Source organism: Aulonocara sp. 'chitande type north' Nkhata Bay, linkage group LG7 (assembly GCF_057382095.1).
Source record: "Aulonocara sp. 'chitande type north' Nkhata Bay isolate Kocher_YH1m ecotype deep benthic linkage group LG7, A_spYH_male_GT1.1, whole genome shotgun sequence".
Lineage (NCBI taxonomy): Eukaryota > Metazoa > Chordata > Actinopteri > Cichliformes > Cichlidae > Aulonocara > Aulonocara sp. 'chitande type north' Nkhata Bay.
Window position 1 is genome coordinate 61,328,631 of NC_141350.1, and position 18,238 is coordinate 61,346,868.

Here is an 18,238-nt window from a genome sequence, read left to right on the forward strand (position 1 = left end):
AAACAAATATGTGGGACTGCTTTCTTCTGTTTGAGCAATATCTCTAAAATGAGAAACAGTCTGTATCTGAACTAGTTCATTGGTTCTAGTTTTTCCTTCCCACTGTCGCCAAAGTGCTTCCTCAAAGGGGGCCATATAATAGTTAGGGTTTTTTATTTTCTTTGTTGAGTCTTTATCTTGAGTTATTTAGTACTGTATAAATAAAAATGAATTGAACTGAATAGCTGGGCCATTAATGTACTTGGAAAGCCCATGAAAGAAAAGTCTGTCCCTGGTGATTCGGAACAACAGTCAGAGCTTTTTTATTTTTTCTTTAAAGGCATCAAGCTGCGTGAAGCCAACCAGCAGCAGCAGTTCAACAGAAATGTAGAGGACATAGAGCTGTGGCTGTATGAAGTGGAGGGCCACCTGGCTTCAGATGATTATGGAAAAGACCTGACAAGTGTTCAGAACCTGCAGAAGAAACATGCACTGCTGGAGGCTGATGTGGCAGCGCACCAGGTAACAAGCACTCAGCCCAAATTATGGAGCTCCCATACACTGCTTTGGTGAATGCGACACTAATGTAAATGTCCCCATCAGGATCGGATTGATGGCATAACAATCCAGGCCCGCCAGTTCCAGGAGGCTGGCCACTTTGATGCTGACAACATCCGCAAGAAGCAAGAGGCTTTGGTGGTTCGGTATGAAGCTCTGCGTGAACCCATGGCTGCACGCAAGCAGAAGCTGTCAGACTCTCTAAGGCTGCAGCAGCTGTTCAGAGATATTGAAGATGAGGAGACTTGGATCCGTGAGAAAGAGCCCATCGCTGCCTCTACTAACAGAGGTAAAATCAGACTAATTGTCTATGCAGCTCTAAGAAATTAAAGTTTGTAATTGGAGGTATATACTCATTGAAAGTGATCATTTCAGAAATAAAGTTTAAACTGGAGCCTCATATTTCAGATCACTGGAGCTCCATAAAATGTTTCTCTGACGTTTTTTCTCAGGCAAAGACTTGATTGGTGTCCAGAACTTGCTGAAGAAGCACCAGGCTCTGCAGGCTGAAATCACAGGTCACGAGCCTCGCATTAAGGCTGTCACCCAGAAGGGAGAAGCTATGGTGGAGGAAGGTATTGATTTAAATCCTAAGATTCCTCTGTTATCTTCAGTGAGATGATGGTGATGTTTAAATGCAAGTAAAATATCACTGCAACAGTGGGGGGGAAAAAACAGCTGAGGTTTCATGGGTGTGGTGTCCAGGTCACTTTGCTGGTGAGGATGTGAAGGCTAAGCTGGCTGAGCTGCATGGGCGTTGGGACACTCTGAAGGCCAAGGCCTCCCAGAGGAGACAGGACCTTGAGGACTCTCTGCAGGCCCAGCAATACTTTGCTGATGCTAACGAGGCCGAGTCTTGGATGAGGGAAAAGGAACCCATTGTTGGGAGCACAGACTATGGCAAAGATGAGGACTCAGCTGAGGTACAGATTTTACAACAGAAGAATATACAGTGGTGTGAAAAAGTTTTTGTCTAATATTTAAATATGTTCTGAAACATTTAAGTGTGGCAAACATACAAAGAAATAGGAAATCAGGAAGAGAGCAAACACTTTTCACACCACTGTAACTGTCACTACCAATGAATTATTGTTGTGCTGTTAAAGTTTAAAATCTTATGATGTCGTTTTGGGGGGTTTTGTTATTTTTTTTGTTTTGTTTTTGCTCTATTAAAAGTTAAAGCGGGCTTAAAGCTTCCAATTAGTTCCCTTTGTGAGAAATGTAGTTGTGCTGAGTTGTTTCTTCTCCACAGGCTCTGCTAAAGAAGCACGAAGCCCTGATGTCTGACCTGAGCGCTTACGGCAGCAGTATCCAAGCCCTGAAGGAGCAGGCCCAGTCCTGCAGGGTAAGTTTAAAAAGTCCCTGAATTCTCATCTGTTCTGAAGCATCACTGTCTATTCGCAGAACACAAAATCAGTAACAAGTTTCTTTTAACTAAACAGCAACAAGTTGCACCAACCGATGATGAGACCGGGAAGGAGCTGGTCCTGGCCCTGTATGACTATCAGGAGAAGAGCCCACGTGAAGTTACCATGAAGAAAGGAGACATTCTCACTCTCCTCAACAGCACTAACAAGGTACGGCACTGTGAAGTAGTCCAGCATCAGTAAATATCGTAATTTAGTATCTTGGTCAAGGATATTGCAGATCTGGCATGCAGATTGCAGCAGCCAGGGATCAAACTACCAACCTTCCTATTAGTAGATGACCAGCTCTACTGCCTGACTCTCATCCACCCCGCCACATTACATACTAATGACTTCATCTCTCCCCTGCTGCAGGACTGGTGGAAAGTGGAGGTGAATGATCGCCAGGGCTTCGTTCCTGCTGCTTATGTGAAGAAGCTCGACCCCACCCAATCCTCATCCAGGGAGAACCTGCTGGATGAACATGGCAGCATTGCACTCCGCCAAGACCAGATTGAAAATCAGTAAGAAACCCACAGCCTGAACTCTCCTGTTTCAGAATCGGGTCCACTAATCCACTTTAACCTGTCTGCTCTGCACTTTAGTCTTTCTTTACTTCCATCCAGTTGTTTAACACTAATTACCTTGCTCCTGGCCCCTTGTCCTGTTTCGTCTGCTGTCCTATCTCTGTGTTTAACTACTTAATCTTTTCTTGCTGTGCTTTCGCCTTGCCTTGCCGCTTGTGCAGGCTTGTCACCAAGGAGGCCTGCAGCGTGTCTGTGCGCATGAAGCAGGTGGAAGAGCTGTGAGTAGGAACCAGTGCCCCTCTGCGTGTACTTGTGGTCGTGATACCTATAATAGATATCATCCATCACCCACCCCAAATTCCATGTTGTGTGACACTGTGTGTATTTCACCCCTGGCCTCTATTCAGTCCAGGATAGAAGCAGCTTCTGATGCACATCTGTTACATCCTTCTTATCCCAGGTTACCCTATAGGGATGTCAGTTTATGTTCTGCCCTACACACACTGGGATTTGATTGGTTCTTAGGTGTCTCAATGAATCAGTGAAATATTCAAAAATTATTTGAAATTTGTGTGACATATGTTTGTGTAACAAACTGGCTTGTCGATGTGTCTGGGTTTAGTTTGGAACAACGTTACTACAGCTGTAACCCCAGAGGCTAGGTGCCTTGCTGGCACCTAGGTTTCACAAAAGTGGATGAAAAGTTATTAAAAGGAGCATACAGTATTTATGTCACTACTTTTATTTTACAGCAACATCCCAGAGCCTTATTAAAAATCTAACAAAGCAAACACAGCTCTCAGGAAAAATGACCACACATTATTTTAACCATGTTCTTTATGATGCCTTTAAATTCAACACAAAATGTGCTTATTTACTTTTAGACTGGTAGAAAATAAATAAGTAAAGAAGGATAAATGATTAAAAGAAAAAAAATTAGTCTGACTTTGACCAATTAGGCTTTTTCCCTGACATTACGAATTTCCAATGTAATGCTTGCTAAACTTCAGATTAACATTCCCTGCTAAAATAACACATCTCACTTTATTATCATTGTAGTAGTGTTGTTGAATACTCTAAACACTTCTTAGCCCTGCATGAAAGTGGCAACCTGTCCAAGGTGTGCTCTGCCTTTCACCCCATGGTAGCTGGGAGAGGCTCCCCCCCCCCCCCCCCTCTTTTTATCAAGATTTTCTAGATGCTTTGGTCCTTAAACACTCCCCATCATCAGGATGATGCCTGCCCCCAGGTACTGGTTTTATTAGATTATTCAATGCATCTATAAAATGTCATGAAGACCAGAGAGAAATATGTGTGGATGTTTCCTGACACAAGAGTAAAACGTTGTGGAGAATGGGACCCCTTCATTACTACACTACTCATCAATTATGATAATAAATTTCTGTCAGCCATACCATGCAAGGCTTCCTTCTCATGTCCCATGTCTACAGACTCCAAACACAAAGCATGTCAGTGTCCACCCACTTTTTAAATTTTATTTCACTTTTTTAAAGTTTGTAAAAATCTTTTTCTACTGCTTCGCTTACATTCTCTTTCTTTAATGTTCTTTTTTCCAAGATATGGTACTCTGTTAGAGTTGGGGGAGAAGCGCAAGGACATGCTTGAGAAAAGCTGCAAAAAGTTTATGTTATTCCGTGAGGCCAACGAGCTCCAGCAGTGGATTCATGAGAAGGAGAGCACCCTCACTAATGAGGAGATGGGCTCTGATCTGGAGCAGGTTGAGGTTCTACAGAAGAAGTTTGATGACTTCCAGAAGGTAATGTCTGTTGTTTTTCGTTTGTTTTGTTTTTTAAGCTTGATCCTTTTCCCAAAAATTCTACATGACTATTGACTTAAAGTTATCTGAATTACTTGCATATGGTCTTTACTTGTATGTGAATTGTAAACACAACAATTCAGTGACCATATAACAACTAAATTTGGCCCATGCAGTAGGACAGTGATCCAGAGCACCGAAGCAAATCTACAAAAAACAAAGAAAAAAAGCATAGAGGTGTTGCAAGGCCCAGTCAAAATTCAGAGCTCAGCCCACTGAAATGATGTGATTGGATGTTCACAGAGTTGTGCAGAAGCAAATTCCTGCGAACTGAAGCAACACTGTAAAGAAAAGTAGGCAAAAAATTCCTCCACAACAGTGTGCGAAACACACAAATAATTAAGTTGTGTAACATAGAACTGCAGCAGTCATATGAAAACCTTCTTTTTTTTTTTATGGTAAATGGCCTGAATTTATATAGCGCTTTTCTAGTCCCTAAGGACCCCAAAGCGCTTTACATATCCAGTCATCCACCCATTCACGCACACATTCACACACTGGTGATGGTAAGCTACATTGTAGCCACAGCCACCCTGGGGCGCACTGACAGAGGCGAGGCTGCCGGACACTGGCGCCACCAGGCCCTCTGACCACCACCAGTAGGCAACGGGTGAAGTGTCTTGCCCAAGGACACAACGACCGAGACTGTCCAAGCTGGGGCTCGAACCGGCAACCTTCCGATTACAAGGCGAACTCCCAACTCTTGAGCCACGATCGCCCCATGTATGTATTTGAATTTGAACAGACAGTGTATGACACTGTTCTTTCTCTCTTTCCAGGACCTCAAGGCCAATGAGTCTCGTCTGAGGGATATCAACAAAGTGGCTTCAGAGTTGGAGTCTGAAGGCCTTATGGCTGAGGAGGCCCCCATGGTTCAGGCTCAGGTAGGCGCTACCTCTCTGGATCGTATGTTATGTCACATAAATGAGCCATAATTAGCTGTCCTTTTAAAAAAACGTTTTTTTTCTCCTCATCTCCAGCAACAAGAGCTGCTTGGTGCTGCTCCTGGCAAGGTTGGTGTAGTTTCTGTTATTTATATTTGCATCCACTATAATAATTAAGACATTTTTTAGATATCATAGCAGTGTGCTTACTTGTGTGTCTCATTTGTTGAACAGGATGAAGCGGATTCTAAGACTGCATCTCCATGGAAGGTAAGCTCTAACTAACAGTAATTGGCCTCAAGACATCCTCAAACCTTCAGATGATCTTGTAAAGAACATGCATCACCTGAAAATACTTGGCAGCTAATCAGTCTTGATTTGATACTGTAACCATGCATGACTGCTCAGTGTTTGATACTTGTGTACTTGTTTCCTGCAATCATGCCCAGAATTACATTTTACTAGCATGGGGCATGATGACTCATGACTTTGTAGAATATGATTAGACATTGATGAGACAACTGAAGAGCTTGGAAACTCGTAATTTATTCCTAAGATCCTTTGTAACGGTTTTCATGTCTCGGGATGTCTCGATTGTAACAAAAAACAGTGCTTGATTCATTCTCCTCCAGCCATGGTTGCAGTGCTAGTGAATGGTGTCTCAGTTGGTCTTGTGAGAACCAAGATTAACCCCGGGATTTTCCATAACGCTCTTGACTGGTGTGGTGTTTTTTGTGTCCTTCCCTCCATGTCCATGTTTGGTTTACCTTTGACTTTAGAATATACGCTTGGCTGTTCAAACAACGGCTAACTTTAATACAATCAAGGTAAGATGAACAAGTCCAATCCAACCACTCTGCGCATTGCGATCAGAAACACTAACCATACTGTGATAGTGTCACATGATCTATCCCCTCATGTTCACTGAAACCTGACTTCAGTATGAGCAGTGTTCCTTTTGTTTTTGTTTTTTAACACAATGCTTCCCGCACCATTTGTCCTGTCCTGGTCCTAATTATTGTTGCTGTAATATGAATGACATAATGCATAAGTTATGCTAAACCTGTCATGTTCTTTGTTTGTAATGTTCTTACCATGCAACCAGTCCTGTGCATCTCATCTCCATCATCCACCTACTTTTGTTTGTCCATCGCTGTCTGTGCTCATCAAATACTCAGTGCAAAGTAGCATAAATTGAGCACATTATTTGCATGACTGTGCTTGAGTGAAATATGTTAAATCTAGCTTTCCTTGTGTCACTGTTAAACTGTTCTTGAAATGTATCTGTTAGTGGGAATGACTTTGACCCTCTTAGCCACTTTTCCACCAAAAGTGCAAAAAAATTTAAAACAGGATCTCTTTTCAGGAGCTCCTTTCAGTCCACTGATGTTCTGTGTTTACACTCTAGCCTCAAGATCAGTATATTTTATACGGTCTAACTGCAAATGCTTAACCAGTTAGATAACTTCATTTTTGCAACCCCAAAGCTTATGAATTCTCATAAAGTACCAACCTGTAATTGTGAGCTTTTGGTGATGGAAAGTAATTTCTCTGGAGCTGATTTGGATTTCTGGCCCTGCCGCAGAAGCACTGAGGGTGTTGTGGAAACGTGGCTTAGTTAGGCGCTTTCAGACTGCAGGAGCTCAGGTCCTAAAACTATTGTAGGAAGTTCCCCTTTTCTTTCACCTCGGAGGATTTTAACTTACCTTTACTCAAGATGTGATTGAAGTCCAGACTTTGAATTGAAGCAGAATAGAAACAGAATAACTGTTTAAGATTTGTAGCTATTTCTATGAAGGCCACCATAGTTAGTTAGTATATAAATATACAAATATATTTAAAACATAATTTTGAATGAACGCTGTTTTTTATTATGTGGATGAAAATGAATGCCTAACATCGAGATGCTCTTGGCAACTTTTTTGCTGTCTCCTATAGGCTGAAAAACAAAAATAAATCTAAAGATTTCCTCCTTTACTTGAATCTACGTCTCTTCGTACCTTATATTGAGAGTTGCCATACTACTTTTTAATAGTTTGACCTAAAATCCAGTCAAAATATTAAACGAAATAGGAAGAATTAACAATTTTGACTCATCAAAGCTAAGTCTTTTCTTCTCGTTACGTGCGTTGTTGTCGTCACCCCGGTGAGAGGTGGGGCAATGTTGACCCCGAAGTTTGTGAATGCAATAACTCGAGGATCATAGTTGTGACGTAGGGTTCTTAAATTAATACCATAGGTGCATGTACTAGGAGGCTGACAGCTGCAGGTATTTTTATTTATTTTTTGGCTATGATTGTCATCCACATAAAAGAAAAAGTATTGTAGAAATGGAAGAAGCTGAAAAAGCATTACAAGGAAGTGAGACCACAAAAGTTGTTTATAAAGCCGTCTGCTTAACACGTGTCACAATAAGTGGATAACATCATTAACTTACAACCAAACCAAACATGGATTGAACTTCCTTTTCAGGCCTGTCGTCATCAAACCCATAAAGCACAATAAACACACAGCATGCTCCTTCTTGTTGTAGGGCCAACTGCCACCTGTTGTGCCACATTGGTTTTTCTATTTTATTGCAAATCCAAAATAAAAAGCACTTAGAGTTGTGCTCCCAGTGAGTCTGAAAGCGCCTCTTGTTTAGCGTATGCTCATTTCAATTGGTATACTGCAACTCATCTCAAATGTTACCACTAATGTCAGAAAAACATGCTCCAGACACAGGGAGCAGTGTGTGGGATGAGTGCTGTTTCATATTGTATGCTATGTGCAGGAGCTGAACAACCGCTGGCGATCCCTGCAACAGCTGGCTGAAGAAAGGAGCAACATGCTGGGCAGTGCACATGAGGTGCAGCGCTTCCACAGGTACAAATCCAAAGTGGGATATCGCCTGTGATCATCAGTCATCGAGTTCACTCTCTGCTTTGTGTTATTTATTAGAGAAACAGGCTTTTGGAACATTTTGTCAGCTACAACAATTAACTTGAGTTGTGTTGTGTGTCCTAAGGGATGCTGATGAGACTAAAGAGTGGATTGAGGAGAAGAACCAGGCCTTGAACACTGACAACTACGGTCACGACTTGGCCAGTGTCCAGGCTTTGCAGCGCAAACACGAGGGCTTTGAGAGGGACCTGGCTGCCCTGGGGGATAAGGTCAGATTTACTTTTAGTAATTTTAAGCCTGAAATCTTGTATTTATTTTTTATTAATTTTCCCATTTCTCTACTTAGGTTAACTCTCTTGGAGAGACAGCAGAGCGCTTGATCCAGTCTCACCCTGAAGCGGTGGATGACATCCAGGAGAAATGCACAGAGCTGAACACTGCCTGGAGCAGCCTGGTGGGACGTGCTGACCAGCGCAAAGACAAGCTTGGCAATTCCCATGACCTGCAGCGTTTCCTCTCTGACTTCAGGTGGGGGCGGGACTGCTGGATCCAAAAATGTTTAACATTTTTTGAGGAAATGTCTTAGAGATATGCAGGGTTTTGACTGACTGCAATTCTTTACTGTGCATAGAGATCTCATGTCCTGGATCAATGGCATCCGAGGATTAGTGTCCTCAGAGGAGCTGGCTAAGGATGTGACTGGAGCCGAGGCCCTTTTAGAAAGACACCAGGTATCAAATATTTAGTCTTGTTCTTTCTTTGCGTGTTTTCCAATAGAAGTTATTGCTTAACTCTAACTCTGTCTTCTTTCTTGTTTGTTTTTCTCTCTCCAGGAACACCGTACAGAGATTGATGCTCGGGCTGGTACTTTCCAGGCGTTTGAACAGTTCGGACAGCAGCTGCTGGCTCGAGGCCACTATGCTAGTCCTGAGATTCAGCAAAAACTCGAGGCTTTAGACCGTGAGCGCGCTGATCTGGAGAAGGCCTGGGTGCAGCGCCGCATGATGTTGGATCAGTGCCTAGAACTCCAGGTAATGACATCCTTGGACATGAAGCAGACAGTTAAAGACCATATTTCAGCCACTGAAGGTTGTTTGCCCATCCACAGCTTTTTAACAGAGACTGTGAGCAGGCTGAGAACTGGATGGCAGCTCGTGAAGCCTTCCTCGCCAGTGATGACAAGGGTGACTCCCTGGACAGTGTGGAGGCCCTCATTAAGAAACATGAAGACTTTGACAAGGCCATCAACGTTCAGGTCAGTGAGGCATTTCGTTGCTCCGTGAAAGCTTTGAAAACCGACTGCTATTACCCTCTTTTGTCTTGATCATTAAATCCTGGCTTGATTTACAGGAGGAGAAGATTGCTGCTTTGCAGTCTTTTGCTGACCAGTTGATTGGAGCCGACCATTACGCCAAACCTGAGATTCTTAACCGCCGCAATGAAGTTCTTGACAGGTAGAAAACGTGGTTGTTAAACTTGATCACTGACACAATCCTAATTTTGTTTATCTACAGATGCTCAAGTTGTGTGATAAAGTAGTTTTGTGGACAGTTGCATTTGCATTTGGAAGTTGTTGCTTGCACTACAAAAGGGGAGCTTAATTCAAAACGCACATATGTTAGTGACGCCGCGAAATAGAAATAAAAAAATAAGACGCACCTGAGAAAAAGCATTTGGAGTTTCTAAATAATGAGGAAGCAATAACACACAGGTGTGCTGTGCAACAGAACAAGACCTAAACTCCCATAGAAAACAAAAGGACTTTCCATGGTTAAAAAAGAAAAGTCTCTGCTATGATAAATAACTTCCAGTTGCATTGTGTCAGGAGATGAGCACGGTTGTGTGTTATCCTATGCAGAGCCTACACACAGCTCTGTGGGCCATTGTCTACATTTTGTAACTGTTGTAACATATTTACAACCAAGGTTCTGTGGTCTATTCTTGCTTGTGCTGGTGGTAGTCCTTCAGCCACCTGCAAAGAAGAGTGCAGTTACAACAGACGAAGCGCTGAAGTGAAACCAGTATTTGACCTACTCACAGTCAAGGGTCCCAAGGATTTTTGAAGGACATTTGTGGAGGTGTCAGTGGACTTTCCATATGAAAACACCTACACTAATGGCACAACAGATGAAAATGCCCTAAAGATAATGCATTGCCTTATTTTATTTTATTTTTTTCATCCCCTCAAACTGATTTAAGAAATGGCGACACAAACAAATCGGTCAGCTTTGGAATGGAAATGGAAATAGAGGCCTCCGAGTTGAATATTCTCACTTTCTAATGAACACAAAAAACTTGATTTTATGAGCTAATTCATTGTTATGACAGAACGACCACTACAGCTTTGCAGTTTATACACTGTGTACATATCATAACTTAAATTATATAGTCTTCTAACAGTGGGAACTCGTCTGAAGAACGATATTCTCATTACTCCCTACATCTTAAAATTCTCGAGTACGTTATTTTCTTAATGTCATCTTGAATTGTACCATTACTTATGATGAGGTGATAAGAAAAGCTACATTTTCTTTGTTCACATATCATAAACGTTTTGGGGGAAAAATCATACATGAGATCTCCCAAAGCATCAAGAATCTGCCAAACAAACCCGTGGCGGATTCTGTAAAATGTTTGTGTGCTGTGTTTGAGCTTGCCTTTAAAAGCTAATTTAATGATGTTTGAAAGGTGGCGCCGGCTGAAGGCACAGATGATCGAAAAGCGCTCCAAGCTGGGTGAATCCCAGACCCTGCAGCAGTTTAGTCGTGATGTGGATGAAATTGAGGCTTGGATCAGTGAGAAACTGCAGACTGCAACTGATGAGTCTTACAAGGATCCCACCAACATCCAGGTACGCACTTGGGAAACCCGACTCGGAGCTGAAGCTCTGCTGCACATACAGAACGAGTTTTAAATGGGAATGTACGTCTCACATATGGATTTAGTGAAGAAATATGAGATAATTTACTTACGTTCTAAGGCAAGAGGCTAATCCAAATATAAACATTGTTTGTCTGTTTTGCCTTGTTGATACTCTTTACCTGATCCCTTCCAGTGCCCTGTCTGCAGTAAGACTGAATCTTTCTCTCACTCTTATTTTGTTTTTATAGCTGTCCAAGCTGCTGGTAAGTCTGAGTAGTGTGTCAGCTGACTAACAAGCAAGCAGAATATCTGCTGTGTGTCTATGTCTGTGCTATGTGTGTAGACACAATAGAGCGTGATAAGCATTCCAACCGTCCTCATCCAGCACTGAGTGCCAGCTTCTTTTCACTTGAGTTTCAATTCAACTCATTCATTCTTCTTTAATTCTGTGTTAATTTTGTACTTTATCCCAGGTTAGTTTATCAAAGACTGCTGGTTGGTGGGTGTGACTTCCATTTTTATGTTGATTTCTTGGTTGAGGAGCTACTTTAAGCTTGCTTCAGATGTTTAAATCCAGACTCAAACTGATTAGAGTAATGATTAGATAGCACTACATACTGATAGCTGTGGAATTTTCCACTGGTGCCATTGCATCTCTTCAGAGCAGCTGTAAAGGAAACGGATGGATATAAACAAGAAGCAACTTTGTAGCGACTCCTCCCCCTCTATATTTCCTTAAAGTCAGGTCCATTGCAGACATTGCTGCCATTTTGTGTTGTTTACTCATTTGTTTTATGTGTCTGTCAGTGTCTTGAAACATTGCCTGTCATAGTTGCTTTTAGGTTTTTTTGTGTCCTTGTACATTAAAGTGTTTCCGTTACAATAATTATATAAACTAATTTACATCTGACGTTAATATCGACTGCATATCAGTTCGTTGGCTTTAATTTTGGCTTTTGCATTGAATGTAAGTATGAAAGCATTGCTGCGTTAAATGACTTTGTGAAGCTGTGAGCTGTAAATATTTCCGCCGTTAATAAGGATGATGTAGTTCTAATGTCGTGGTTCTTTCCCCATCTGTGTCCACCATCAGAGTAAGCATCAGAAACATCAGGCGTTTGAGGCCGAGCTGCACGCCAATGCAGACAGAATTCGTGGAGTCATTGACACAGGCAACGCCCTGATCCAGAGAGGAGCCTGTGCCGGCAGCGAGGATGCAGTCAAGGTGCATTTATCAAGTGTGCATACTGTGGAACATTTCACCTGTCAGCACCTATACATGAATGTCATGACTATAGTGACCAAAATGAAGACTATCGGTAGAACGTGTTTAAGAAGCATGATGCTGACCATTTTATTTCACCAGATTTTACAGTGAACAAGAAAATGTCCTGTGCAAATAAGGGTTAGAGAACAGAAAAAACATATTGAATATTGAAAATAATCATTTGTTTTTGTTTTTTAATGAATGTGAAGCCGATCCCTCACATAGATTTCCACTTCTCTGAACAGAACATACATGGCAGCATCATTTTATGTCAAAAAACGGAGATCTGATGTACAAACCTATAAGCTGTACCTGTCTGTTGCGCAGGCACGTCTCAGTGCTTTGGATGAACAGTGGCAGTTCCTCGTCAACAAATCTGCAGAAAAGAGCCAGAAACTCAAAGAGGCCAACAAGCAGCAGAACTTCAATACTGGCATCAAGGACTTTGACTTCTGGCTCTCTGAGGTAACAATCTGCTTGCCGACTATAAACACTGGTACTAACAGAAAGCAGATGATCTCAAAGACGGATGCATGGTGTTGTTTCTCAGGTGGAAGCCCTTCTTGCCTCAGAGGATTATGGAAAGGATCTGGCTTCAGTCAACAATCTGCTGAAGAAACACCAGCTGCTGGAGGCTGATATTTCTGCCCATGAGGTACACAGCTCATTTTTTTATATAAATGTATATCATTCTCTACGCAATACATACTAAAGTAAAGCCTCCCTCTGACTGGGTATTCTGCTACTGTAATAAATCAGTAATTCCAAACGCAAGTTGTCTAAAATATAGTGAAGTTCTCTCACCGTATTTTTTCTGCTTGCAGGATCGTCTGAAGGATCTGAACGGCCAGGCCGACAGCCTGATGGCCAGCAATGCTTTCGATACTACTCAGGTGAAGGACAAGCGTGATGCTGTCAACGGCCGCTTCGCTAAAATCAAGAATATGGCAGCCAGCCGTCGTGCTAAACTAAACGAATCCCACCGCCTGCACCAGTTTTTCAGAGACCTGGATGATGAAGAGTCTTGGATCAAGTGAGAAAGTGCCCTATGTTCATATTATTTCTATGAGGAGAATCTCCACTTAAACATGTGAAATTCTGCCGGTGTCCCACACAGAGAGAAAAAGCTACTTGTGAGTTCGGAGGACTATGGACGTGATTTGACAGGAGTACAGAATCTGAGGAAGAAACACAAGAGGCTGGAGGCTGAGCTTGGAGCCCACGAGCCAGCCATCCAGGTAGAATTTGTCATATTCATTCTTTAAGATTTTTCTACTTAGCCTAAGGAAAATTAAGCGATCCAGATATTATACAGTACCGCTGGTTTCATATTTTCTTTTCAAAATATGAAACCAGCTGACATTTTTTTTTATTTCCTTTTAAATCTGTTTTAGTCCCTTCCACAGGGGGAAATGATCCAAGGCTAGGTTATGGCTAGATGGGTGGCACGGTAGTTAGCACTGTTGCCTCACAGCAAGAAGGTCCCGAGTTTGCATGTTCTCCCCATGTTTGCGTGGTTCTATCCGGGTACTCCAGCTTCCTCCCACAGTTCAAAGACATGTAGTTAAACTCTGAAGGGTTTACTCTAAATTGCCACATTGTGAATTTGTCGATTATGCTGTAAAATTCTTGTAGAATGGCTGATTGGATCTGTGTTGTGTGTGTTCCAAGTCTGTGCTGGACACTGGGAAGAAGTTGTCAGATGACAACACTATTGGCCAGGAGGAGATCCAGCAGAGGCTCGCCCAGTTTGTTGACCACTGGAAAGAACTTAAGGACTTATCTGGAGCGAGGTGGGCTCCCTGGGTTACACAGATTCACCCAACTCGCACACACACACTCTTACACATCTGCTTTTGTCTGTGTTTGTGGTCCCAGAGGAAAGAGGCTTGAGGAATCGTTGGAGTACCAGCAGTTTGTGGCGAATGTGGAAGAAGAAGAAGCCTGGATTAATGAGAAGTTGAATCTAGTGGGAAGTGAGGACTACGGAGACACGCTTGCTGCTGTGCAGGTGCTTCATTGTTACACTATGTTGCATAACAGATCCTGAAATGAGGCTTGTTGATGGGTTTTACTGATTATAACTGAAAATTGTTGTTTTTAACAGGGTTTACTGAAAAAGCATGAAGCATTTGAGACTGATTTCACTGTACACAGAGACAGAGTGAATGATGTGTGTGCTAACGGAGAGGAGCTCATCAAGAAGGTACCTGCTCTGCTCCATACCGAGTAAAAACACTGTTTTGCAACTATATCAAGCAGTAGAGCTGAAAGAAAAGTTCCCAACATGGCTTTTGTGTATTTGCAACAGAACAATCATCATGTGGACAACATCAGTGCCAAGATGTCAGCTCTGCGAGGAAAAGTGTCTGAGCTGGAGAGGGCTGCAGCACAGAGGAAGGCCAAGCTGGACGAAAACTCTGCCTTCCTGCAGTTCAACTGGAAAGCCGACGTTGTGGAATCCTGGATCGGTACAATAACAGTTTGTTCAGTCTCTTCTATAAAAGTCTATCGTGAATATGTGGCAAAGTACTATATAGATGCCAGTATAGTTCTACTTTTAGTGTACACCTTCCATAAGTGTTTAATAAGAGATGATAGTCATTGTACTCAGTTTATTAGTGTTAATCCTGATTAAACAATATCTTTCATATTTTTTCTTCAGTTACAGTTTTAGTTTCATGCTTTTTGTCACCCGAGTTTACAATGGGTGTGTATGGGATGGCATGTTGGCTGTTTCAACTGCTCGAGTTTCAGAAATGATAAAAATTAATCTAAAAACTTTCTTTCAACTGCTGCTGTGTCCAGCGTTCACTCTATAGCAGTCGTTTAGCCTCAAAACATGGCCACCACTGCCCACTTTCCAACGATTCTTTCCTAGAAGTTATAACTTTTTAAACTTTTTGAACTGTGTGGATCCAAGTGAAGGGAGTAGCCGTAATTTCTAACCGACTGATAGAGATCTATTGTATTTTCAGTAAGTAGTTTCTCTCAGCAGCACTTTTTAACCACATTTTTGACACCAGGAATATTAAAAAAACACTGTTTTGTAGAACAAGTCCTTGAGACTTTCACCTTGATAGGAGTTGTGGTCTTGAATTTAGAAGCAGTTTTTCAGCAGGTGCACTGAGGCAGATTTGACAGGGATTTGTCACAGAGTAACAGTATGTCAGTAGTTACTGCTGTCTAACCGAAAGCTGTTGGCTCCATTTTCAGTTTATGGGAATGATAGAGCATTCTGATTGGCACATGAACTTCAGGGCTATTTTTCATTGGTGGATTTGTCTTCAGCAGACAGCTGGTTCAAATCTGGCCAGTTGGAGGCGGTTCATGAATTTTAGAATTAACTTTTCTAACCCGATGATTAGAAGTGAAGTCATTTACCTGTCAGTATTTTTCTAATGTACATTTTAAAGTTATTCAGCCACTTCTGTGTGAACTTGGGCTTTCAACAGTTCTGAACTTTGGCTTTCAGGTGATGATTTGGTCTATTTCAGCTCATTCAACTTTTTTTTCCACCAAAGCTTCAGCAATTATTTTTCTTTAGGAAATGCATTCTGTAGTTTCCTGCGTTACCATAATTTATAACTTGCACTTTGTGTTTAGGTGAGAAAGAAAACAGCCTGAAGACTGACGACTATGGCAGAGACCTGTCCTCTGTGCAAACGCTGCTTACCAAACAGGTCCGCCCTCACCCAGAAAAGTTCCCTGTTTTCCATCCACACCATTTTGTTGTTTTGCTCTGTGCTGGGCCTCGCTGTTTGTCATTTGTATTTCATATATGGATTTGGATGAGCAGATTGCCATCAATTCTATAACACTGCAGATGGAAACAACATACATCCTAGACTAGTGCAATCCTGATCTTTTTGTATCTCTATGTACAGGAGACGTTTGATGCTGGCCTGCAGGCCTTCCAGCAGGAGGGCATCACCAATATTACAACTCTGAAAGACCAGCTGCTGGCTGCCAAACACGTCCAGTCAAAAGCCATCGAAGCTCGTCACGCTTCCCTAATGAAACGCTGGAATCAGCTACTGTCGAACTCTGCTTCACGCAAGAAGAAGCTTCTGGAAGCCCAGGAACATTTCAGAAAGGTAAATAAATGTTTTAAGTTCCCCTCTCAAATCGGAGCATTTTATCAATCCCGAAGGACTTATCTTAAAGTTTGACTCATTTTAAGGATCCTGTCTTCTCTCCTCCTTCTCTAGGTCGAAGACTTGTTCTTGACATTTGCTAAAAAGGCGTCAGCCTTTAACAGCTGGTTTGAGAATGCTGAGGAGGATTTGACAGACCCTGTGAGGTGCAACTCTCTGGAGGAGATCAAAGCCCTGCGTGAAGCCCACGAGGCTTTCCGTTCCTCACTGAGCTCAGCTCAAGCCGACTTTAACCAACTGGCAGAACTGGACCAACAGATCAAGAGCTACCAGGTGGTGTCCAATCCCTACACCTGGTTCACCATGGAGGCCCTGGAGGAGACCTGGAGGAACCTGCAGAAGATCATCAAGGTTCTCCATGATAGAATATGTACTCCTTACATTCACAAATGCACTTCTGCACTTCTTCTGTTGGCTTTTCCAATGACATCTCTCCACGTGCATATCGTTTCTTACCAGAAAACTTTATACTTTTCTGTTTATTGGAAATATTCTACAATATACAAACTATCTGCCTTATCTTCCTCTTTAACCCAGCTCAGTCTGCCATTTCTTAATTTATGTCTGAACCATCATTGCTTCGCATCTTTGTACACATGCAAAGATGTGAAGTGGTGGTGTAGTGTAGATTTGTGTGCCTTCAGTTCAGTTTAACTGTTGCATTCTCCGTAAATGTGTGTAGGAGCGTGAGCTAGAGCTGCAGAAGGAGCAGAGGAGGCAGGAGGAAAACGACAAGCTGCGTCAGGAGTTCGCGCAGCACGCCAACGCCTTCCACCAGTGGCTACAGGAGACCAGGTAAAGGATGTGCTTATCCAGCTGACCCTGTGATTCATGTGGCGTTTGTGCTGTGTGGCTCAGGCTGCTTTATCAGAAGTGTTCTTGTGGTTTTAGAAGACAGGCTGACTCAGTTGCATGATTTGAAACGCTGCTAGTGACTGAAGTTTGTGTAAAGGTGCTCTCTGCATTGTTGCATGTCTGTGTTTGTGCTGAGGTAATATTAGGTAGATTTACACAAAGCAAAGTCGAGCTGTGGTACGTTGGCAAGTAAGCAAGTGTGATGCTGTATTGTCATCTCATGTTGTTAACGTGTATTTCTCTCTCTCTTTGTCCCTCCTTCCTCGTCGCTGCTTGGGATCACTGTGCTAATCAGGACATATCTTCTGGATGGGTTAATATCACTTAAACTTTTATTATGATTAAGTGTGTGTGGGTGTGAAAGTGATGTAGGATGTGAAAGTAAATCTTGATCTCAAAGGTGGGTGATGTTTAGAAATGATCTCCTTCCATGTTTTTGTGTGCTGTCTAATCTCTAGTTCTTCCTGCCCCATCCTCTTCTGAATAGCATATCAGTGTCTATCAGTAACAAATTGCTGATAATCTTTCTGGGAGGCCAACCTCTTTCAAGGATTGCTCTTGTTTCTGGGGCTTTCTCTTAGGGCTGTGACCTCATGCACTTAGGTTTAAAAGAATAGCACACTGAGCCCTGGTATGCTCAGCAGCACCTAGCTACTCCACTAACACTCCTCACTCAGTCCTTGAACTTTAAGCACCAGGCAGCTCTGCTTTCAAGCAGTAGTCTGTTCCCGTGTACGACAGGTAAGGAAACTGCAAACAGTTTGAATCCATAATCTGCTACAAATTAAAATGCCTGCTCACACATGCGGCACCTTTTTATAATTAGACAGATGAGCTGTCAGTGGAGGATGAATAGGGCCAATCTGTGAGCGTATTGTGATGTCTAGCAGTGCAGTCAATCTACACCAAACTCTGGAGCTACAAAAAACGAAACAACGATGGAAGAGCCAAAAAGTGTAGTTCCTCTAATGGCCACTTGAGTCTGCTTCCACAGACTACCAATTTTACAGCAGAAATATACAC

General features: G+C 42.3%; 1 protein-coding gene across 7 annotated transcripts in view; it reads left to right on the forward strand.

Moving 5' to 3' along the window:
- Positions 1–18,238, forward strand: part of sptan1 (spectrin alpha, non-erythrocytic 1) — a 37,764-nt gene that overhangs the window by 15,413 nt on the left and 4,113 nt on the right. For 2 of the 7 annotated variants that reach the window (XM_086301767.1, XM_086301768.1), the window contains exons 15-50: positions 320–501; positions 583–826; positions 990–1,112; positions 1,243–1,460; positions 1,790–1,882; positions 1,980–2,114; positions 2,319–2,467; positions 2,692–2,748; positions 4,049–4,247; positions 5,087–5,191; positions 5,288–5,320; positions 5,426–5,461; positions 5,971–6,018; positions 7,965–8,056; positions 8,199–8,343; positions 8,421–8,602; positions 8,706–8,805; positions 8,908–9,105; positions 9,183–9,329; positions 9,425–9,528; positions 10,763–10,925; positions 11,185–11,199; positions 12,030–12,161; positions 12,531–12,668; positions 12,754–12,858; positions 13,028–13,236; positions 13,321–13,441; positions 13,875–13,996; positions 14,082–14,214; positions 14,311–14,409; positions 14,515–14,674; positions 15,810–15,886; positions 16,091–16,300; positions 16,415–16,711; positions 17,043–17,155; positions 17,511–17,528. In XM_086301767.1, coding sequence (XP_086157893.1) covers positions 320–501; positions 583–826; positions 990–1,112; positions 1,243–1,460; positions 1,790–1,882; positions 1,980–2,114; positions 2,319–2,467; positions 2,692–2,748; positions 4,049–4,247; positions 5,087–5,191; positions 5,288–5,320; positions 5,426–5,461; positions 5,971–6,018; positions 7,965–8,056; positions 8,199–8,343; positions 8,421–8,602; positions 8,706–8,805; positions 8,908–9,105; positions 9,183–9,329; positions 9,425–9,528; positions 10,763–10,925; positions 11,185–11,199; positions 12,030–12,161; positions 12,531–12,668; positions 12,754–12,858; positions 13,028–13,236; positions 13,321–13,441; positions 13,875–13,996; positions 14,082–14,214; positions 14,311–14,409; positions 14,515–14,674; positions 15,810–15,886; positions 16,091–16,300; positions 16,415–16,711; positions 17,043–17,155; positions 17,511–17,528 — 4,702 coding nt within the window. The remainder of the gene's footprint in view (positions 1–319; positions 502–582; positions 827–989; positions 1,113–1,242; positions 1,461–1,789; positions 1,883–1,979; positions 2,115–2,318; positions 2,468–2,691; positions 2,749–4,048; positions 4,248–5,086; positions 5,192–5,287; positions 5,321–5,425; positions 5,462–5,970; positions 6,019–7,964; positions 8,057–8,198; positions 8,344–8,420; positions 8,603–8,705; positions 8,806–8,907; positions 9,106–9,182; positions 9,330–9,424; positions 9,529–10,762; positions 10,926–11,184; positions 11,200–12,029; positions 12,162–12,530; positions 12,669–12,753; positions 12,859–13,027; positions 13,237–13,320; positions 13,442–13,874; positions 13,997–14,081; positions 14,215–14,310; positions 14,410–14,514; positions 14,675–15,809; positions 15,887–16,090; positions 16,301–16,414; positions 16,712–17,042; positions 17,156–17,510; positions 17,529–18,238) is intronic. The other 5 variants (XM_086301771.1, XM_086301770.1, XM_086301772.1 and 2 more) reach the window with 5 other exon arrangements.